Source organism: Dendrobates tinctorius, unplaced genomic scaffold, assembly GCF_039654945.1.
Source record: "Dendrobates tinctorius isolate UK_male_01 unplaced genomic scaffold, ASM3965494v1 ptg000249l, whole genome shotgun sequence".
In the NCBI taxonomy this organism is placed as follows: Eukaryota; Metazoa; Chordata; class Amphibia; order Anura; family Dendrobatidae; genus Dendrobates; species Dendrobates tinctorius.
The window spans coordinates 3538684-3562500 of record NW_027361916.1 but is presented as its reverse complement, the minus strand read 5'-3'; the positions used below and the strand labels follow the sequence as shown (position 1 = coordinate 3562500).

The 23817-nt window shown below is 44.6% G+C and overlaps 1 protein-coding gene and 1 pseudogene across 1 annotated transcript in view; both read left to right on the top strand.

Annotated features, from left to right (window-relative positions):
• LOC141063328 (gastrula zinc finger protein XlCGF66.1-like) overlaps window positions 1–23817 on the top strand; it is a 243991-nt gene that overhangs the window by 5251 nt on the left and 214923 nt on the right. The window contains exon 3 of the mRNA XM_073557377.1: window positions 10794–10936. Coding sequence (XP_073413478.1) covers window positions 10892–10936 — 45 coding nt within the window. The 5' untranslated portion in view covers window positions 10794–10891. The remainder of the gene's footprint in view (window positions 1–10793; window positions 10937–23817) is intronic.
• LOC141063309 (uncharacterized) lies at window positions 11024–21912 on the top strand (annotated as a pseudogene).

Sequence of the window (23817 nt, the reverse complement as noted above, 5' to 3'; positions counted from 1 at the left end):
CAGACCTCATCTGGAATATTGTGTCCAGTTTTGGGCACCACATTTTAAAAAAGACATCAACAAACTGGAGCAAGTTCAGAAAAGAGCGACCAGAATGGTGACCGGTCTGAAAACCCTGTCTTATGAGGAAAGTTTGCAGGATTTGGGAATGTTTAGTTTGCAAAAGAGAAGACTGAGAGGAGACTTAATAGCTGTCTACAAATATCTAAAGAGCTGTCACATTGTAGAAGGATCAACTTTTTTCTCATTTGCACAAGGAAAGACTAGAAGCAATGGGATGAAACTGAATGGGAGGAGACACAGATTAGATATTAGAAAAAACTTTTTGACAGAGTGATCAATGAGTGGAACAGGCTGCCACGAGAAGTGGTGAGTTCTCCTTCAATGGAAGTCTTCAAACAGAGGCTGGACAAACATCTGACTGGGATGATTTAGCGAATCCTGCTTTGAGCAGGGGGTTGGACCAGATGGCCCAGGAGGTCCCTTCCAACTCTACGATTCTACGATTCTATGATTCAGGTGTATCTCTTGGTATGAGAGCTTTCTTGCAATGCGATGCGTGGATCCAGGTGGGGGTTTTTCCTCCAGGTTGGTGGCGTCAGCACTTGGAGAAGCGCCATCAAATCTGGAATTGAGTGCTCTCCTTACAAACTTTTTCAACCAACACTTAGTCTCCTGACTTCAGGGCGTGCATACCAGGCACCAAATCTGGACCTGGCCATGAAGAAGAAACTCGAGAATGGACATTAGCAAGAGTCTTGATAAATTCAATTACACAAGCAAAGTATCACATTGCATAGTCAACTGCTGGGAAGAATACCCCTAACCTGAGTTTAGACCAAAATAAAATTTAATATTGGTGACAGCTTTTACTGAGCCTATGGGAGTGTCTAATGCCATGGTTTGTCTCTTGGGCAATTTTTTAGCATGCTGCTCTTAAGTGTCCCACTTAGTCTATGGTGGGGGATGGTGGGAAGTGTGTAGGCCTAAGTCTGACCCTACTGCTGATCAGATCTCTTGTGTCAGGTTTGCTGTGAATGTGGGTCCCTGATCACTTGCTATCACTTCTGGAACCCCATATCTACACACTATTTTTTAGAGTAGCTTCTTTGCAGTAGTCTTCACCAACTGGTTCCTTACTGGGAAAGCTTCAGGCCAGATGATGTGGGAGAACTTTTTCCACTCGCCCAATGTTGCATTTGTTGGGTGCTAGACATCTGCTGGAAATTTGGCTGTTAAGGTGGGAGTCCAGATCAATCAGGTCATTCATCTGTGTCTTCAATTCTGTGTGGGGGCCATGTATCCATTGAACCACCATAGGGTACATACTTTGAGGTAGTCTGGGTGTGCCTTGAGGTAGACGTTTGAGGTAGACAGGGTTTTGGAGTTCAGTGCTTTTGCCCTTCAGCATCCAGCTTTTCTTCTCCTCCTTTGGGGTCTGGTCCTACTACTTCTTGAACAGATCCCAGGACGTCATTTTTTGTCAGGCTTTCTCGTCTTCAGTCGTTATGTAGTTGCCGTCCGGCTCTATGACCTCTCCCACTTTTCGAAATGGTCTTCCTTTGGCTGCCACGTCTGCCATGTCGATACCCCATGCCTCTACTGTTTTCAGTTTTCCGTGTGCCTTGACCTTTAACACTGCCACCACTTTTAGAAGTTGAAGAGCATCCAGCAGGTCCCTGATGGCTCCATGATGCTTCACGGTTGACCCGCTTGCTATGATGAAGTCTCTTGCAGCCCAGATGGGTCCGAAGTCGTGTGCCATGCCATGCCATGCGAGTACTTTCGTCAGCGCTATCAGTTCTGCTTCTTGGACTGACAAACTTCTGGACCATAGGATGTCTTGATTGCTGGTTACTGCAGATCTATGGTATCCTGCAGATTTTTCTCTGAAGAGTCCGTATCTGCATCCCCCTCTTGTGAGTGGGAGTAGAATGGCGGTGGAAGATGTATCTGCATCCCCCCCGTGGGAGTAGAGTCAGGCAACGGCTGAGAGCACTGAAGAGTGGTGGGGAGAGAATCTCCATTGGTTGTCCAATAATGACATCAGCAGCCTTGTCCAGGAGGGCGTGTGCTGCAAATATTGTTTTCATGCAGGAGGGCCACCCCCCTTGCAACTGGATCCAGGCCAGCGGAGAGGTAGTCTAGAGGCCTCTGGTTTTCCTCTGTGGGTCTGTTTTAAGACGCCAGTGGCATGACCTTCTTTTTCCATTCGGTAAAGATGGAATGGCTTCTCGTAGTCAGGGAGGCCTGGAGCTGGCGCAGAGACTATGGAGTCTTTCAGTTTCCTGTACGAGATGAAGGCTGCAATGCGTTGATGCAATTGTACAGAGGCTGCATTAAGACTGGAGCACCAGGGATCCAAGTTCTGCAGTACGAGACTAGACCAAGGAAGGCCAGCGGTCTTCCGGTCATCTGTCAAGCGGTTTGTCTGGCGGGCAATACGGTGTCTTCAGGAACGTAACTTGCTTTTGACACCTGGACTCTGTTTTTCCAGAACTTGCGTTGCTTCTCCACCAGGTAGAGTAGAGGAGATGAGGAAAGGGCTGTGCAGGTAGAGATGTCGATGACTTATGCATGTTCTGCAATCCAGTTGACGAGGATGGAGGACAATGCTTTGGTGAGCTGTGAAAGGCTGTTCTGGGCCCTCTTGGGCATCACTGTCCATGTGTTCTGCACCCCCCTTGTGCGTTTTCAGGTCGTCCAGGTGAACATTGAAGGAAGCATTGGACAGATCCATCACCGTGAGCACTGTTGCTGTGACTGGCATGTTTGACAGCAGAGTGTGCAGATCTGGCACAACTGGGGTTTCAAACATGGTTGCTTTGTTCACAGCCCTCAAGTCATGCACCATTCTGAACCTGGCTGCTTCTCCTTTCACAGGTTTCCTCCTGATTGGGAAAAGCTGGGACTGCACGATGATTCCTATGGACGAGGTGGCTCAATCTGGCCTTGCTCTTCACAATTCTGTGAGGGACTACCATCTTCTGGCACAGAGCCGGCAGGGAAACAAGCCGTTTACTGGGGTCTTCTTCATCAGAGATGACGTTCAGCTGAGCTTTCTTGCTCTCCACCAAGGCGGTCATTGTGGTAACTCCTGCTCTGATCACAGGGGGTCTTTTTGCTGGGACGTCTTCTTTACCAGCCAAAACACAAGCCGTGGAGACACCATCACATGTTTCTCAACGCAAGCAATGACTAGCCAGGTCTTTCCCCAGGAAGGAACAACCACAGGAAGGGCAGTCTCCAATGAAGGAAACCACCTATGCCTCTAGACATTGCTTCTACTGGCCATTTTCCTACTCCACACTGATGAGGGGCAATACCCCGAAACAGCTGTCTGTGGATGGATACCATGTTTTGGCATAGGTGGTTTCCTTCATTGGAGACTTCCCTTCCCGTGGTTGTTCCTTCCCGGGGAAAGACCTGGCTAGTCATTGCTTGCGTTGAGAAACATGTGATGGTGTCTCCACGGCTTGTGTTTTGCATGTTTTTACATATTTCCCATAAGGGATGGGGGGGGCATTGCTCTAGAATCACTGCATTGAGAAACATGTGATGGTGTCTCCGCAGTGTTGGATGTTGATCTCCAGGAGTTCATTCATCCTCATTTTTCACATTCTTTAACAGCAAGCAGCCGTTCCTTTCACCTAGCTTGATCTCAGGTCAGCATTTGTTAACCAGTTTGAGGAGCTGAGTGGCCTTCTTCTGGTCCAGGGCCTGGATAAACTTCAGGGAGCACCTTCAGAATCTTGTCCAAGATGATCCTCTGGAGCCGGAAGCAGTGCAGCCATTTCACGAAGCGTGTAAGGTCCCTTTGGGTTGAAAATTTCCTGGCCCATACCCAAGTTCTTCGGCCGTTTGTTGAACAGCGATTCCACTCAGACCTCCAGTTGGTCAGAGACAGTTTGACTCTGGGTGGTGGACAGGGTATGCTGGGCAGTGTGAGGGTACGGGGTTCCAAACTTGAGTGACACCCACCCTGGCGCAACTTGAAGTCTCCCTTGGGCCACAGGCTATTGGGTACTATATCCAGCACCTCCTTGAGTAGGCTTGCACCGGTTCAAGGCTCTTGTAGGGCCACCAGCATGATTGATTCTTCTTGGGTCAGAGGTGGAGAAAATGTCATGTCAATGTCTCTCATCCGGTGGGGTGGGCTGCTCTCCACCATAAACTGAAACAGGATGGAGTGTCCTGGCTGTGTCCACACGCTCAGGGGCTTGTAAAGCCCCCATCACACATAGCGATTTTTTGTGACGCAACAGCGATCTCACCAGCGAGATCGTTGTGTGTGACAGCTATCAGCGACTGGCCCCCCTGCCGGGTATCGCTGATCGTTGTTGAAACATCTGTACATATTTGGGGTCGCTGGTCTCCCGCTGGCCAGCACGCATCACTGCGTGTGACAGGCGGGAGACCAGCGAGCTGGAGCTGGTAACCAAGGTACACATCGGGTTTCTAAGGGGTGCGCGCCCCTTAGAAGCCCGATGTGTACCTTGGTTACCAGCTCTCTGCATCAGCACGCTGGTAATTAAGATACAATGCGGGTAACTAAGCGACGTGCGTCGCTTGTTACCCGTGTGTCACTGGTACTGATCGCTGGTGAAGCTGCCTGTTTGACAGCTCACCAGCGATCATGTAGCGACACACCAGCGATCCTGACAAGGTGATATCGTTGTCAGGATCGCTGGTGAGTCGCTATGTGTGACGGGGCCCTAAGCTGGGAATGTCTGACTTGACCTTCAATCCCCACACAAGACACAGTGTTCTGATAGGCAGGAGGGGTTGGGGAGTTCCACATGCCTCATCACACTTCTGACTGCACCAGTGTCCACAAGGAAAGATATGACAACCCCCGGAGATTTGAGGTATTGGGTCCGCTGATGGAATTTTACATGTCAGGGGTGTGATGTCTTGCGGACCTGGCTTGCCTCTGTCCTATAGACAGGGTTCTTCACTGTTTCCTGTGTTTCTTGCTTGGCCTATTCCCCTGCGTGATGTCCTGGGCTGCCGGGGTGCTGTGCACTGGTTCCGGAAATGACCAAGGTTGCCACAGTTGTAACACCTGATGGGTCTCCCGTCCCTGCAGGGTGGGTGCTCTTCCACATCGGTGGCCACCATAGGAGGGGCTGTCTTCCGCACTCCTGGGTGGGACTGAATTCTTCTGGCTACTGCGAGCAGGGCATCTACGGCTATTGACCTGTACTCAGGCCTGGTCACTGTCAGCAGCTTCTTGATTGGTTCTCTTAGTCCATGCCTAAAGGCCTCTGCCAACATTTGTTTGTGTATCTGATCATGAATAGTGAAGCCTAAGTCTTGGAATACTTGCCTCACTCTGCCATGAAACTTGTCTACAGACTCTGTCTCGGCCTGGCTCATGTTATGTAGGCTGAGTGCTTGTCTGGCTTTGGCCTACTCTCTGAGCTGCTCAATTAGCTTTGATCCTGACTCCCAGGAGTGCACATCTAATTCTGATGGAAGCTTGAAGTGTTCCTTCATGATTGGCCAGAGTGTTTCACCTGCTTTTAATTCCATTATGGACCAGAGATCAATCCAGATTGCAGATGTTTGCTGGCTCTGCTGCATTCTTCAGTAAAATGGCATGGGGTCCATATCTGGGTCTGGCAGATTTTTCAGAATACTCAACACCTGACTAGGGGTGAAGGGCACATAGTGTAAGAGTTCTGGCTCTATCTGCCCCTGCCTACTTGGTGTCTGTGGGTTTCTTCACCTAGTACTGGGCAGCATGTATGCTGTCCCCTCTTCATATTCATCAGAGGAGAAACTGTGACATTGTGTGGGTGCTCCCCTCTTCTGAGGTTGCAGGTCTGCCTGGCACTTAGGATCCTCATTGTAAGACCCAGCAGCTGCAAACGCTGATGACTCACACCTCCCTTCTGCTAGCTGTTGTATTGGGGGGGCACCTGTGGTGTTATGTGTAGGGAGTGTTTCACTTTCTTCTCCTGGTATCCTAGCTGGCTCTTTAGAGAGGATGCCCTGTGGAGATAAGGACACCTCATTTTCTGGATTTGGCACTGGCCCAGCTGGTGACAATGAACTGAGAGGTGGGAGAGAGGGTGAGGAGCAGGGAGGGGTAGAGGAGAGAGTGGAAAGGTGGGGAGATGAAAAAAAAAAGAGGGAGGAGAGGAGGAAGGTGATAGAAGAAGAGGGGAGAGAGAAGACGAGGGGGATGAGGGAGGAGGAAAGACAGAGGGAAAAGATGAGGGAGGAGGAAATATAGGAGGAAAAATAGATGAGGGAGGAGTGGAGAGGGAGGAGAGGGAAGGAGCAGCGGACTCCTTCCCCTTTTCTGCAGTCAGAGAAGGCATGCTTGGACTTGTGCCTTCTCCCGGGGGAGTGGGAAGCGGGGTGCCTCACAGACGGCACAGCTTAGAATTCCGCTGAAAACACTTTTTTCTCTCTTGTACACGTAAAAATAATCCTTTCCTGTTCACCTAACTCTCAGTACTTCTATGCTGTAAATCCGCTGCCACTTTATAAAACGCGGACTTCAATTCAGCTCAACTAACTTCCCTTTTTTCTTAATGCATTATGCCATGCTGCAGCTTAAAAGCTGCCCCTGTAAATCTACATTCTTAACTTTCTGAATAACACTTACTATGTCTATTCCAAAAACTTCAAAGATAAAGGTGATTAAAACTTCAAAAACTTCACAACCCTTTTTTTAAACTTGCTTAAAAAGGAAAGAAAAAAGCAAAAAAAAACCAAAATATTTATAAAAACTTCAAAAGAAAATGGAAAGCTAATAAAAACTCAAAAAATGGAGAAAAAAGAAAACAAAGAATAATCAAGAAGTTGGTAAAACTTGAAAAGAACACCTCCAAAAAGAAATCAAAAATCCAAAATTCAGTACAACTTCCAGCAATAAAATGTCCGTGCACAAATGGAGGATACACACACTTCCCCTTTCCTCTGCCTGCATCTCTCAGTAAAATCTTCTGAGAACAATGGAAACAAAAGAGCAAACTGAGACAATGGTATATATTCAACAACCCAGCATTCCCAAAAATTCTCACACTACAGTAAAAAACTTCCACCAAATGCAAGATAAAACAAGGGAAAAGCAGAGTACAGAACAAATGTGACAATATGAAAAATATCAGAGAAGCACCCTACGGGCAAAAGAGGAAGTGTAAAAGAAAAGGAAAAAAACTTTCTGCTTCAGATCTTCGTTGATGCACATATAGACGTCCGGGGAGAAATCGAGGCCCTCTTTAGTGACACGTAGCACAAGCAGCTCTGGTAACCAACAACTGCCAATCACACTTGGTGTACTACGCTCGGTCACCCGGGAATGTTAACACACTGTACCGGTTGTCCCGCTGGTAACAGGAATCAGTGATAACTCCCACAAAATTGCCACCATCTGTACCTGGCTGGCCTCTCCTGTCCTTCCGATGTACAGGTGAATCGGTGGCAACCTGTCAAGTGATTTGGCTTGCGATATTTCCCCCAAGCTAAACACTACCACGTGCCTGGCGATCTGGGTACTCCTGTCCCTTCCGATGCATGGGTGTATATGTGATAGCTTGATAGGAGACTAGACTAGTGATATCTCTCTAAGCCCCCACAACCCATACCTGGATAGGCTTCTCCTGTCCTCCCTGTGTACAGGTTTATTTGTGAGGACTTAGCAGGGGAAGTTGAATCTCAGATATCGGTTTCCCAGCAACCACATGCACAATCAATCACCGTTCCACCAGCTCTATCCCGGATCTAGACACAAACAGGACCCAAAGCAGACACCTTGGCTTATCCCAGGGTTTGGATAAGGGTGTGGACTTTTACACTACCTGGGAATGCGGTGGTGACCACACCTGACCGGCTAGAGGTACAGACCCGGACTGGGCACAGGGGACATTCTGGTAAGATAACCAGATTTTCTTACCTTATGGAGTTGCGCAAATCTCCGTCCCCATGAGCCAAGGCCTTAGTCGGCACCTCCGTCTCTCTGGTCAGCAGGGTCCCCGTGCGTTTCGTCCACAGCCCCGCGTCTCTGCGCCAGATGATATGGAAATTTGGATAGATATATTTCTGTGTGCTGCGGCCTGTCCTAATTAGAACAGAGTCTCATTGAGCGCTCAACAGAAAAGACACCCTAAACACCTTGTTAGCAGTATCTCTTTCCAGCAGGACTCTGCTGGTTTATTGCACATACGCGTATATGGTTTTATAATTACATACAGAAAGGAGTGGTTAGTCAATTAACATAAGGTTTGTGTTTTAATGCTATTGACTATTTGAGTAAATGAACTTATATGGCAGTGTCCGACATGAGGGTGATTTAGCATCATATGATTTACTCTTATGCATTGTCTAGCAATGTCAGCAAACCTCCGATATCAGCTAGTGCATCTGGTCCAACTTCCTCCTTTCCCATGGCTGGCTGATATATCACAAGACAATGCTACCATGAGACTATGCTGGTTCTCCAGACTGGCTCATGGGGTTAGTAGGTCATTTTCAGCAATTGATTATAAGGTTCAAGATAGCTATGAAAATGTGTCTATCAGTATATAAGGATATATGCAAGTGAGATCTGTATGAAATGTATATATTTCCATCACCGCTGGAGTGTGGTGGACGGGAGATAAAACATAACCTTTAGTAAGATAGTTGGATAAAAACAATTTTGTGTCCCCCAGAGTGAATTAATATAAATGTATCGGTGAAGTCACAAATAAAGGGGCGTGAGGAGCACAGCCCGATCAGGAGGAATGATTCCCACTTGCAATGGCCGAACTGCAACCAGCAAGTCCCAGAATCTCACGTTATGGATCTGGGAGAATCCCACAGAACCCCGCAAACAATGACTGACAGATTCTGGCTGCATATAACAGTAATGACTGGAATCTGGATGACATTAATAGAGTTACCACCCGAAATATGCCAGAGCAATAAGTGAGGAAAGGCACAAGCTCAGCCATTCATGAAGGGGGTGCGGGAGGAAAAGGAGATCCTGGGTCCAGGATGCTCCATATAGGACAAGGGGAAGAAAATTCCCTACAAGACCCTAAAGGGCTAACAGTAGTCTATCCCCAAGACTCCCCCCTGACTGTCCACAGCTCCCCCTATGCTAAACAAGCCCTGCACACCCCAATGGAAGGGCCCAATGCGTTTCTTCCAAGCTGAGTCATCAGGGGACTTATCCTTGTGATAGGAGGTCAGGTGCCATAGTGCTGAGCTAAATGGGGGGGGAGGGGAGTATGAAATACATACCATGGTACTTCCGGTGGTTGAAACGCACACCAGGGTGCCATAAAGGTGCGTGAGCCGCAAGGAAAAAATCTGCGACACTCAAATGAAGGCGGACTACTAATTGTGTCCCATGAGGCAGAGGCGTGCACTCCACAACCTAGTGTTTCCAGTAAGTGGAACGCACGCCAAAATAACTTGTGGTTTCTTCAACCACATAGAAGTAGAATATGCAACCGAGTTGGCTTGATGATGCGCGGTCCACAGCCTTTTATTTCCGGCATGTGTAACGCACGCCAATGCCACATGCGGCATGTGGAACGCACGCCAATGCCACATGCGGCATGTGGAACGCACGCCAATGCCACATGCGGCATGTGGAACGCACGCCAATGCCACATGCGGCATGTGGAACGCACGCCAATGCCACATGCCGCATGTGGAACGCACGCCAATGCCGCATGTGGAACGCACGCCAATGCCGCATGTGGAACGCACGCCAATGCCGCATGTGGAACGCACGCCAATGCCGCATCCGGCAAGTGGAACGCACGCCGACGCCACATCCGGCAAGTGGAACGCATGCCGACGCCACATCCGGCAAGTGGAACGCATGCCGACGCCACATCCGGCAAGTGGAACGCACGCCGACGCCACATCCGGCAAGTGGAACGCACGCCAATACCACATCCGGCAAGTGGAAAGCACGCCAACGCCACATCCGGCTTTGATGGCACCTTCCCTTTAAACTGCCATGGTTTTTGTTGCAGCCGCTCCTGTGCCGTCCCTGCGGTGTACATCTATGTTATGGTTCCAAAAGGAGTTAATTTGTAAAAAAAAAATGTTTCACTTGTTAAAAAATAGTAAAACGTGTCTTCTGCTTTATGTTTTTCTTTTTACAAGAATTGTTGGAGCCAATTTTTCATTAGAAACTTTTTAATGTCAGCTTTTTCTGGAGTTTTTCTTGTAATATAGGAAAGTCTTAGGCCAGAAATAATCCCCATAAATCACTGTACATGGAGACTTTGGGATCCAATCATTTCTGTCCGCGTTGATTGTGGAAACAAAAAATCTTTTCTAAAAGCCTCAAACTTCTGTGTGTGACTCAGAGCTGAGATCTAACGTGATAGAAGATTCCAGTGAGGGGAAGACGGGAAACCTTCATATAGACGGCCGGTGGGGATGGAGGCAGTGACCGACTCTGGCCAAATCTGTCTCTAGAGCCGTATTAGAAGATGAAGATGTCGTCCTCATCATGAAGGAGTTATTTCTCATGTCACGTGTAATGAATATCTCCTGCAGTATTGCTAATGCCGATTCCAGTGTCGGTAATGAGACGAGAATTAGCGTTATGGAAGATGAGTCTATGAGGAACATGTTCAGCTGCCGACTCCGAGGAGGAAGCTGCTTGTTGTCTGTGGCCTAAATATATAGGTTTTATTAGTAGATGTCAGGGAAGAAAACTAAACCCTGTAAGATAATAAATCTCCTCATATGTTTCTCTTATTATCTCCAGTAATTGTATTATTACACAGGATTCTTTTGATGTTACATCGGATCATCTTCTTCTCATTCAGGTCTCTACAATATCGGATCCTCTCAGTGAAGATCTTCTACAAAAGAGAATTTTCCTGATTTGCCGATGGATATGGACAGAGACAAGATGGCGTAGAGGATGTTACACCTCACCCTAGAGATCCTCTTCCGTCTCACTGGAGAGGTGAGAGATTCTGATGACCTCACATTACATCATTCTTATCTATGGGAATAACAGATGGACAGAACTGGAGAGGTGAGGACTCTGGAAATGTCTGTAGTGAGATTTATTCATGTGTCTCTCCATAACCAGGATTACACAGTGGTGAGGAAGACCTCTAGTGATCGCTGTCAGGACCCTGTGTCTGAGGGATGGGGAAGACCCTTGAGCCCAATCACGGGGCCTCCACCTCAACCCCTGATCCATGAGGACATCAATGACCAGAAGATCCTAGAACTCATCTACAAGATGACTGAGCTGCTGACTGGAGAGGTGACACTGCTGGGAATGCTGGGACATTATACAGTAACGCTATGGGATCGGGGGATGACGGTATCATTGTATGTGTCAGGTTCCTATAAGGTGTCAGGATGTCGCTGTCTATTTCTCCATGGAAGAGTGGGAGTATTTAGAAGGACACAGCGATCTGTACAAGAATGTCATAATGGAGGTTCCCCAGCTCCTCACATCTCCAGGTAATAGGACTATATACACACGGCCTATAATTATCTGTATGTAGAGAATGAATTCAATCCCTGTATGTGTTTCCTCCAGATCTATCCAGTAAGAGGACAACACCAGAGAGATGTCCCCGTCCTCTTCTTCCACAGGACTGTAAGCAAGAAGATCCCAATGTTCCTCAGGATCATCAGGTAGATGGAGAAGGTGTCAGGAGATCTCCTCTATGATGTGTAGACAGCTGTGAAGGTCTTGTGCTCAGTCTTGCTGTATCTACCAGTATTATATGTTTTATACTTGTGTAATGAGAACGGTGGAGATGGCAGGATTAGAGCTGATCATAGATGGGACTTCTCCATCTGTCTGTGACTTTTACAACATTTGTTTCAGGGTGAAGATCTGACCCATATTAATACTACAGAGACATATGTGAGAGAAGATGAGTGGTGTAAAGAGGAGATTCCCACATATGACTACCCAGGTGAGTTGTAACCACTGAATGCAGAGAAGTCACAGATTCCTCTCGGTCACCGGCTGTGGCTGCTTTATCGGTGTGGTAGTCCTGCCGTATTACCATGATCACCATTTTGCCTCTAGACCACAACATTCTCCTCCACCCAAAACTGTTCAAATGACTTTGGGCATTGAAAGCCCTTTTCTATAGAACTTACAACCTGGAGGATCCGCCTAACCCCTGGGATTAGTGTGAGGGTGATCCCTTAAAGCGAGATCTATATGATTGCTTGTACCTGACCCAATAGAGGCCGAGTGCACGCTTCAAGAGTCACACTGAACACAGAGTTAGATGTCTACTCCTTTCTCAGCAAAGGCTTGCACACAACTGAAGTTTATTCTTATGACAGAGAGACAGGAAATGGGTGTCACACAATCTTCTGAGTAGCCAGTGTCAGTCTATGATAGGTCCATTTCAGCTTCACTTCCATATATGGTATCCAGTATCTCAGCTTCTGCATTCCAAGGATTCCTTCCAGGGTGTTGTCTGAAGACACAGATGCCATCTTGGTACACCATATCTGAACTGACTTATGTAAGGGTTAATAATTTCATCAGCCATTCTCTCCTTCACATTAGGAGACGCTGACCGTTACCTGCCCAGCTCTGTAACTATAAAGCCAAATGACAGCGTACGTAGAATGTGCTGACAAGATAGGAAATCACTTGAATAAAAATCTTATGCTGGGCCTGTAAGAGAAAGCGGAGGGTAATGATGCTGTTGGCTTCCTAGATCCCTGAGATCTTATCGGATGAATCTTCTCTCCCTTCTGTGCTGCTGAATGTCTCATGGTCCCTACAAGACCAGGTCCAGTCTTTCTGGCCAATCTTCCCTTTTATGAGCGACACCAGTAAATGTGCAGTGAGGCCAAGTGTGAATTTCTGTCCAATAACAGCAGAGTTTCCGTTTCTCCTGACTTTTCAATTTGTATTAAAACCAACTAACTTCCAGGAGGATTGTGATAACCTACAGGACAAACATTCCACCTGTGCCCTGATAGATCTCTAAGCTGTGCGTGGCTGAGGGCTGTAATATACATTTATTCCCGCCTGCAGGAGATGTGTTGGCTCCAGCCCTGGTGTCATGGATTCACTCCACATCATAAATTACATTGTTTCTGATCCTAAGGAATTCAGATTACTGCACAATCTCTCCTGAAATGGGGAGCAATATTATTTCTCTAATCTTCTGCTCAGGATCCATAGTAGCTCCAATGGTCCACCATAAATGAGGGCAACTCTGGTTTACTGTTGTGTAATCTGTATTTGTAGTTTTCAGTTAATGAGATTCTCGTGCTCTGGGGCGGGGCTGTGGGCGGGGCTTTATGTGGTGCTCTGATTACATATTCATCTATATTGGCTTATGACAGGTCGCTGATCCCTCACTGACCTGCCCCCCATTATTACATAATAATAATAATAATCTTTATTTATATAGCGCCAACATATTCCGCAGCGCTTTACAGTTTAACAGTTTCAAAACACAAGTCATAAGTAACAATGTTAACAATACAATAATTAAAGCAAAATAAGACGACCCTGCTGGTGAGAGCTTACAATCTACAATGAGGTGGGGGAGATACAGAGTACAGGTGTGTATTTACAATGGTGTATTTACAATGATGGTCCAACCATCTTGTGGGATTGAGGGATGGATGGAGATAGTGAATGGGATACACACGCACACTTACACATACAATGACTTTGATTAGTGAACGTGATAGGCCGCTCTGAACAAATGTGTTTTAACCCCTTCACCCCCAAGGGTGGTTTGCACGTTCATGACCGGGCCAATTTTTACAATTCTGACCACTGTGCCTTTATGAGGTCATAACTCTGGAACGCTTCCATGGATCCCGGTGATTCTGACATTGTTTTCTCGTGACATATTGTACTTCATGTTAGTGGTAAAATTTCATTCAAATAACTTGCGTTTATTTGTGAGAAAAACGGAAATTTGGCAAAAATTTTGAAAGTTTCGCAATTTTCCAACTTTGAATTTTTATGCCCTTAAATCACAGAGATACGGCACACAAAAAACTTGATAACTAACATTTCCCACATGTTTACTTTACATCAGCACAATTTTGGAACCAAAATTTTTTTTTGTTAGGAAGTTATAAGGGTTAAAAGTTGACCAGCGATTTCTCATTTTTACAACACCATTTTATTTTTAGGAACACATCACATTTGAAGCCACTTTGAGGGGTCTATATGATAGAAAATACCCAAAAGTGACACCATTCTAAAAACTGCACCCCTTAAGGTGCTCAAAACCACATTCAAGAAGTTTATTAACCCTTTAGGTGCGTCACAGGAATTTTTTTGAATATTTAAAAAAAAATGAACATCTAACTTTTTTTCAGGTTCAATTTTTTTTATTTTACCAAGGGTAACAGGAGAAATTGGACTGCAAAAGTTATTGTGCAATTTGTCCTGAGTACGCTCATACCTGATTGGTGGGGGGGGGAATAACTGTTTCGGCGCATGGCAGAGCTCAGAATGGAAGGAGCGCCGTTTGACTTTTTCAATGCAAAATTGGCTGGAATTCAGATCGGACGCCATGTCACGTTTGGAGAGCCCCTGATGTACCTAAACAGTGGAAACCCCCCGCAAGTGACCCCATTTTGGAAACTAGACCCCCTAAGGAACTTATCTAGATATGTGGTGAGAACTTTGAACCCACAAGGGCTTTACAGAAGTTTATAACGTACAGCGGTACAATTTAAAAATCATATTTTTTCCACAAAAATGATCTTTTCACCCCAATTTTTATTTTCCCAAGGGTAACAGGACCCTAAAAGTTATTGTGCAATTTGTCCTGAGTACGCTGATACCCCACATGTGGGGGTAAACCACTATTTGGGCGCATGGCAGAGCTCGGAAGGGAAGCAGCGCCATTTGACGTTTTTGGCTGGAATTGAGATCGGACACCATGTCACGATTGGAAAACCCCTGATGTACCAAAACAGTGGAAAACCCCCACAAATGACACCATTTTGTAAACTAGACCCCCCAAGGAACTTATCTAGATGTGTGGTGAGCACTTTGAACCCCCAAGTGCTTCACAGAAGTTTATAACGCCCCGGCGTGAAAATAAAAAATTCGTATTTTTTCCACACACATGATCTTTTAGTCCCCATTTTTTTTATTTTCCCAAGGGTAACAGGAGAAATTGGACCCCAAAAGGTGTTGTCCAATTTGTCCTGAGTATGCTGATACCCCATATGTGGGAGAAAACTACTGTATGGACACACCTCGGGGCTCGGAAGAGAAGTAGTGACGTTTTGGAATGCAGACATTGATGGAATGGTCTGCGGGTGTCATGTTGCCTTTGGAGAGCCCCTGATGTACCTGAACAGTGGAAACCCCCCACAAATGACCCCATTTTGGACACTAGACCCTCCACGGAACTTATCTAGATGTGTGGTGAGCACTTTGAACCCCCAAGTGCTTCACAGAAGTTTATAACGCTCGGACGTGAAAATAAAAAAATCATTTTTTCCCCCAATTTTTTATTTTCCTAAGGGTAACAGGAGAAATTGGACCCCAAAAATTGTTTTGCAATTTGTCCTGAGTAGGCTGATACCCTACATGTGGGGGTAAAACACTGTTTGGGCGCATGGCAGAGCTTGGAAGGGAAGGAGCACCATTTGACTTTTTCAACTCAGAATTGGCTGGAATTGAGATCAGACGCCATGTTGCATTTGGAGAGCCCCTGATGTGCCCAAACAATGGAAACCCCCAATTCTAACTCCAACCCGAACCCCAACACACCCCTAACCCTAATCTCAGCCCTAACCCTAGCCCTAACCCCTAGCCCTAACCCTAATGGAAAAATGGAAATAAATAATTTTTTTTTATTTTATTATTTTTCCCTAACTAAGGGGGTGATAACGGGGGATTTGATTTACTATTTATGGCGGTTTTTATATTTGGCAGTTGTCGCACGCTAAAGGACGCTTTTTATTGTAAAAATAGTTTTTGCATCACCACGTATTGAGAGCTATAATTTTTCCGTATTTTGACCCACTGAGTCATGAGGGGTCTTATTTTTTGCGGGACGAGTTGACGTTTTTATTGGTACCTTTTTCGGGCACGTGACATTTTTTGATCGCTTTTTATTCTGATTTTTGGGACGCAGAATGAACAAAAACCAGCGTTTCATGAATTTCTTTTGGGGGAGTGCGCTTACACCGTTCCGCGTGCGGTAAAATTGATAAAGCGGTTTTATTCTTCGGGTCAGTACGGTTACAGCGATACCTCATTTAGGTCTTTTTTTATGTTTTTGTCGGTTTTATGCAATGAAAACTATTTTATATAAAAAATAATTATTTTTGCATCGCTTTATTCTGCGAGCTATAACTTTTTTATTTTTTCGCTGATGATGCTGTGTGGCGGCTCGTTTTTTGCGGGACAAGATGACGTTTTCAGCGGTACCATGGATATTTATATGCGTCTTTTTGATCGCGCGTTATTACACTTTTTGTTTGGCGGTATGATAATAAATCATTATTTTTTGCTTCGTTTTTTTTTATTTTTTAAGGGGTTCGCTAAAGGGGTTAACTAATGGGACAGTTTTATAGGGCGGGTCGTTACGGACGCGGCGATATCTAATATGTGTACTTTTATTGTGTTTTTTTTTTTTTTTATTTCCAAAAAATGGATTTATTTGGGGGAATATTTTTTTTTTTTCTAATTTATTTGGCAATTTTTTTTTTAATCATTTTAACACTTTTTTTTAATTTTTTTTTTAACTTTATTAAATAGTCCCAGGTGGGATATCACTGTCCTGTGACAGATCAGCATTAAGGATGGACTGGAGAGGGGATAGTAGAGTAACGGAGAGGCCAATTAATAGAGCATTGCAGTAATAATAATCTTTATTTTTTATATAGCGCTAACATATTCCGCAGCGCTTTACAGTTTGCACACATTATCATCACTGTCCCCAATGGGGCTCACAATCTAAATTCCCTATCTTTGCAATGTGGGAGGAAACCTGAGTACCTGGAGGAAACCCACGCAAACACAGGGAGAACATACAAACTCCTTACAGATGTTGCTATCCACTGAGCCACCATGCTGCCCATAATGCAGGCGGGAGTGGATCAATGCTACAGTGAGGGTTTTTGTTGTTTCCATGGTGATAAGGCGGATTCTAGAGATGTTCTTTAGGTGTAAGCGGCAATAGCGGGCATGAGATTGTATATGGGATGTGAAGGAGAGATTGGTGTCAAACAACACCCAGACAGCGCGCCTGCTACCATGGCGTTATTATGGTGCCACCCACGAGAGGGAAATGTCAGATTTAGGGAGATTAGTAGACGGCAGGAGCAGAAGAATTTCCGTTTTTGAGAGGTTGAGTTTCAGATAGAGAACGGACATGATGTTGGAGACTGCGGACAGACAGTCACTGGAGTTCTGTAGTACAGCGGGGCTAAGGTGGGGGGATGACATGTATAATTGTGTGTCATCAGCATAAAGATGTTACTGAAAGACAAATCTGCTGATGGTTTGTCCAATTGGGGTGGTGTAGAGGGAGAAGAGAAGAGGGCCAAGGACTGAGCCCTGAGGTACCCTGACATTGAGAGGAAGAGGAGATGACGTGGAGCCAGAGAACAAAACTCTGAAGGAGCAGTCGGAAAGATAGGAAGAGAACCAGGAGAAAGCAGTGTCCTAAATGCCCAGTGATTGGAGCCTAGAGAGTAGGAGACGGTGATCAGCAGTGTCGAAAGATGCAGAAAGGTCGAGAAGAATGAGCAGAGAGTGGTGACCATTGCGTTTTGCTGTCAGAAGGTCATTGGTCACTTTGAGTGCATTTTAAGTCAAATGTAGGGGCGGAAGCCGGACTGTGAAGAGTCTAGGAGGAAGTGAGTGGAGAGGTAATGGGTAAGCCGGGAGTAGACTAGGCGCTGCAAAAGTTTAGAGATGAAGTGGAGATTGGAGACTGGTCTGTAGTTAGTGCAGGATGGGTTGAGAGCGGGTTTCTTTAGTAATGGAGTAACGATGGCTTGTTTGAAGGAGGATGGGAAAATGCCCGAGGAGAGGTTAAAGATTGTAGTTAGGTGAGTTGTGATGACTGGAGAGAGAGACTGGAGGAGTTGTGAGGGAATGAGGTCGGTCGTGCATGTAGTCGGACGAGAAGAAGACAGGAGTCTGGAGACTTCTTCTGTGATGGGATCAAATGTGGAAAGTGAGCCATGGGAATCACAGCACTTGGTGGTTGGGTGCAGATTTCCTGATGGATATTATCTATTTTTTCTGTAAAGTGGGAGGCCAGGTCATCAGCACAAATGTCAGTGATAGGGGCTTGTGCTTTTGTCCTGAGGAGGGAGTGAAAGGTGTCAAAATGTTTCTTGGGGTTGTTGGCTAGTGAGATCAGGGTGGTGAAGAAGTTCTGTTTGGCGAGGTAAAGGGCAGCGTTATAGGTTCTTAACATAAATTTGAAGTGGATGAAGTCTTCTGGTGTGCAGGTTTTTCTCCATAGGCGTTCAGCACTCCTAGAGCATCGCTGGAGAAGTTGAGTTTGCGATGTGAGCCAGGGCTGTTTTACTCTGTGTTTGGAAGTTCTGAGGGTGAGGGGCGCTACTTGGTCAAAGGTGCTTCTAAGAATGTCGTTGTAGTGATGAACAGCCAGATCAGTACAGGAAAAAGAGGAGATTGGGGACAGTGATGAGTGTAGTCTCTTATAGACGCTACTACGCAGGCGCCGCCATCGCCGGTGATAATTTGCTGGATGTAATTTTTTTTCTAAGCCTCACAATAGCCACAATATTATAGGCATTATCAACAATAATATCAATGCTATTATATGCATTATGTAATAATGGGGGCAGGTCAGTGAGGGATCAGCGACCTGTCATAAGCCAATACAGAGGAATATGTAATCAGAGCACCACATAAGTCTCATTGACAGTTACAGGAATCGTTTGATCGCAGTGATTGCCTCAAAAGGTTGTGCAACAAAATATTAACCCTTTCATGCCAGAGCCTGTTTTTGCCTTTGTGACCAATTTTTTCAGCTCTGACCAGTGTCACTCTGAGGTCATAACTCTAAAATGCTTCAATGAATCCTGGTGATTGTGAGACTGTTTTCTTGTGACATATTGTACTTTATGATAGTGGTAACATTTATTTGATATGACTTGCCTTTATTTGTTAAAAAAAGGAAACTTGACAAAAATTTTGAAAATTTTGCAATATTCACATTTTTTTATGCTCTTAAATCAGAGTCATATAGCACAAAATAGTTAATAAATTAACATTTCCCACATGTCTACCATCAGCACAATTTTGGAAACAATTTTCTTTTGTTAGGAGATTATAAGGGTTAAAAGTTGACCAGCGATTTCTCATTTTTACAACAAAATTTACTAAACCATTTTTTCAGGGACCACCTCACATTTGAAGTGTTTGGGGGGTCAATATGACAGAAAATACCCAAAAGTGTCACCATTCAAAAAACTGCACCCCTCAACGTGCTCAAAACCACATTCAAGAAGATTATTAACCCTTCAGGTGCTTCACAGGAATGAATGGAATGTGGAAGGAAAAAATAAACATTTCTATAACAAGAAATTTCCTTTAGACCTAGTTTTTTTTACTTTCGCAAGGGTAACAGGAGAAAATGGATTATACATTTTGTTTTGCAATTTCTCCTGAGCATGCCGATGATACCCCATATGTGGGGGAAATCTACTGTTTGGGCACACTGCAGGGCTGAGAAGGGAAGGCGCGCCATTTAACTTTTTGAATGTAAAATATGCTGGAATAATTAGCGGTTGCCATGTCGTGGTTGGAGAGCCCCTGATGTGTGTAACCAGTGGAAACCCACAACAAGTGACCCCATTTTGGAAACTAGACCCCCCCAAGGAAATGTGTGATGGGCGTTTTGAGCTTCCAAGTGCTTCTTAGAAGTTAAATACGTAGAGCCGTGAAAATAAAAAGTCATGTTTTTTCCACAAAAAATGATCTTTTCACCCTCCATTTTTTTTCCAAACGGTAACAGGAGAAATTGGACCCCAAAAGTTGTAGTGCAATTTGTCATTGGTGTGCGCCAATGCAAGAGCACTAGGGACAGCACTAGTACTGGGCATTGTTCCCTGAGTTGGAGACATTTCTCCAGAAGTGCTATTTCTCCTTTTTGTTGTACTGGTCCTTGTGTGTGAGGATGGACCAGAATCACTGCTCATTTCTGATCTATTACTGTTGCTGCTACTAAAGCCCTCAAAATCCACATCGCCATCTGACACTGCACTTTCTTCACTGTCAGAACATAAAAGTGCATAAGCCTCCTCTGCACTATAAAACTGACGGGCCATTTTAACCATTTAACCCTAACAGTAACCCTAACTTTAGTCTGACTTTAGCCTAACAGTAACCCTAACAATAACCCTTACTTTAGCCTAACAGTAACCCTAACTATTGTATTAACTGTAACCTGCCTTATCTGTTTTTCCATTGACAGATGAAGTGAATGCCATTACTCCAGATATATCATCATCCATTCACAGCAAAGATCTGTCATCTGATCCTATGAAACAGGTCCCATCTTCTGATTCATTATTGACTACTAAGGAAAATCAAAGTCACAAAAGAGGCATTAAAACACAAACTGCTCCTAAAGCAAAGAAGTCATATTCATGTTCACAATGTGGGAAATGTTTTAACCACAAAGGGAATCTTGATGCACACCAAAAAACCCACACAGGAGAGAAGCCTTTTTCATGTTCAGAATGTGGGAAAAGTTTTATAAATACATCAAATCTTATTGCACATCAGAGAACTCACACAGGGGAGAAGCCTTTTTCCTGTTCAGAATGTGGGAAATGTTTTAATAATAAATCCTATTGTGTTAAACACCAGAGAATTCACACAGGGGAGAAGCCTTTTTCCTGTTCAGAATGTGGGAAATGTTTTAACAATAAATCACATTGTGTTGAACACCAGAGAATCCACACAGGAGAGAAGCCTTTTTCATGTTTAGAATGTGGGAAATGTTTTGGACAGAAATCATGTTTTCTTTCCCACAAGAGAACTCACACAGGGGAGAAGCCTTTTTCATGTTCAGAATGTGGGAAATATTTTGCACACAAAGCACATTTTGTTGCCCACCAGAGAACTCACACAGGGGAGAAACCTTTTTCATGTTCAGAATGTGGAAATGTTTTACTCAGAATTCAAGTCTTGTTACACATCAGAGAATTCACAGAGAAGAGAAGCCATATTCATGTTCAGAATGTGGGAAATGTTTTAACCGGAAATCACAATTGGTTGATCACCATAGAACTCACACAGGTGAGAAGCCTTTTTCCTGTTCAGAATGTGGGAAATGTTTTAAGCACAAAGGGACTCTTATTATTCACCATAGATCTCACACAGGTGAGAAGCCTTTTTCCTGTTCAGAATGTGGGAAATGTTTTAACCAGAAATGGCATCTTGATGAACACCAAAGAACTCACAAAGGAGACAAGCCTTTTTCATGTTTAGAATGTGGGAAATGTTTTACTCAGAATTCAACTCTTGTTACACATCAGAGAATTCACACAGCAGAGAAGCCATATTCATGTTCAGAATGTGGGAAATGTTTTAACCGGAAATCACATTTGGTTGAACACCATAGAACTCATACAGGGGAGAAGCCTTTTTCCTGTTCAGAATGTGGGAAATGTTTTACTCAGAATTCAACTCTTATTGCACATCAGAGAATTCACACAGCAGAGAAGCCATATTCATGTTCAGAATGTGGGAAATGTTTTAACCGAAAATCACAATTGGTTAATCACCATGGAACTCACACAGGAGAGAAGCCTTTTTCCTGCTAATGTGGGAAATATTTTAACCAGAAAGCGCTTCTTGTTAGACATCAGAGCAGTCACACAGAGGAGAAACCTTTTTCATTTTCTTAATGTGGGAAATGTTTTACTTGGAAATCAACTGTTAATAAACATCAGAGATGTCACATAGGGGAGAAGCCTTTTTTGTGTTCATAATGTTGGAATAGTTTTAGCCAAAATTGAATCATCTTAAATGGGTTGTCTCTTGTCATTCCTCATGTTTGCTGACAAAAGGATAAAACTAAGTTTTATTAATTCCAAATATAAAACTATACCCATAATTCATCCCCTGAAGGTTAGTCAATAGGTGACTAAAAGAAAAAACATGTACCCCACAGTTCAGTACAGTACATAGGGTGAGGTGATGTATACACACTCACTCTCCAAGACTCTCATTTCTATGGGTTTCGTCGTCCTCACCAAAGGCGACTCATCAGGAGACTATTTAATATTGACCTATATTCAAGTGAGACTAGACAAAAAACTAAAATCATGAATCATGTTATCCGAAACAGTCAGAAAACTAGCCCCATATTGGCAGATCCCAGACCTCACACTATACTTTGTAAGTTTATAAGCCCCTCCAGTGTCAGGAATAGATAGTATGTGACAATACAGTATCATTCTTGTGTTTTTCTCCTATAGGGACTGCCCTAGTTTGGTAATGTAACTGCTGTTAATTAGTAGTGCAGACAAATTATCCTAGACTAAACTCAGTCTTCAGACGGCCCAATATGTACCACTCAGGGAAAACTTACCTGCTCCAAAGATCATTAGCAGCTTCTAACTAATGGCCATGCTGCAGTCTGTCAGGGAATGAGTGCAATATCGTTATACAGACTAGGGATATGTGCAGTCATAATGTCTGGGAGATCTGTGCCATTATTTAGTATGAATATGGAAATTATCTCTGAAAGGTAAGTGTTCCCTGAGCGGTATATACTGTATTTTCACATACTATCTATTCCTGACTCTGGAGGGGCTTATAAACTTACACAGTATATAGTCTGAGGTCTGGGATCTGCCAATATGGGGCTAGTTTTCTGACTGTTTCGGATAACATGATACATGATTTTAGGGTTTTCTTCATCTAGTCCCGCTTGAATATAGTTCAATATCAAATAGTCTCCTGATGAATGAATGAATCCAATGAATATTCATTTCTGTTATGTAGCGGCACACGTGACCGCTGGCAGCAGCAGGAAGCCAGTGGCTGACACTGCGCGCTACTGAAGAACAATGAATACTCACCGCTATCTCTGATGAACAGTCCCGGTGAGCACTCCGGCAGCTGTGCAAATAACGCTATAACAACGCATTCCCATGCAATCCTATGGGAGTCCGCAATTGCTGTGCCCATGCCTTGGATTTTTTCGCTGTGGAATCGCATTGCGGTAAAATCCGCACCATGTCCATTAATTTTGCGGAATCTCGGCGATTCCGCTGCTATAGGATTGCATTGAAACGCGCACTTTACACATGTGGCTATGCCCACTATACGTAAAGTGAGTGCTTCATGTGCGGATGGTACCCAGGGTCTGGAGGAGACTTTCCTCCATGCCCTGTGTACCATATTCCTGTAAAAAAAAATAGAATTAAAATAAAAAAAAAATGGTTATATTTACCCTCTGTCGGCCCCCGGAGTCCTCCCGGCCCTCAGCCATGCTGCCAGCAACTCCTGTTCCCAGGGATGCATTGCGCAAATGACCTTTGTGACGTCACGGTTGCGTGACAGCTACGTCATCAGAGGTCATTCACGCAATGCATCCCTGGGAACGGAAGTTGCTGGCAGCGTCGCTAAGGACCGGGAGGACTTTGGGGGCCAACAGAGGGTAAGTATACACATATTTTTTTCTTATTTTTAACATTCTATCTTTTACTACTGATGCTGCATAGGCAGCATCAATAGTAAAAAGTTGGTCACACTTGTCAAGCACTATGCTTGACAAGTGGGACCAACCTGTTTATCACTTTTTCAAGCGATGCTTCAAATCGGTTGGAAAGTGCTAGCATTATGGAAGCTAAAAACGCTTG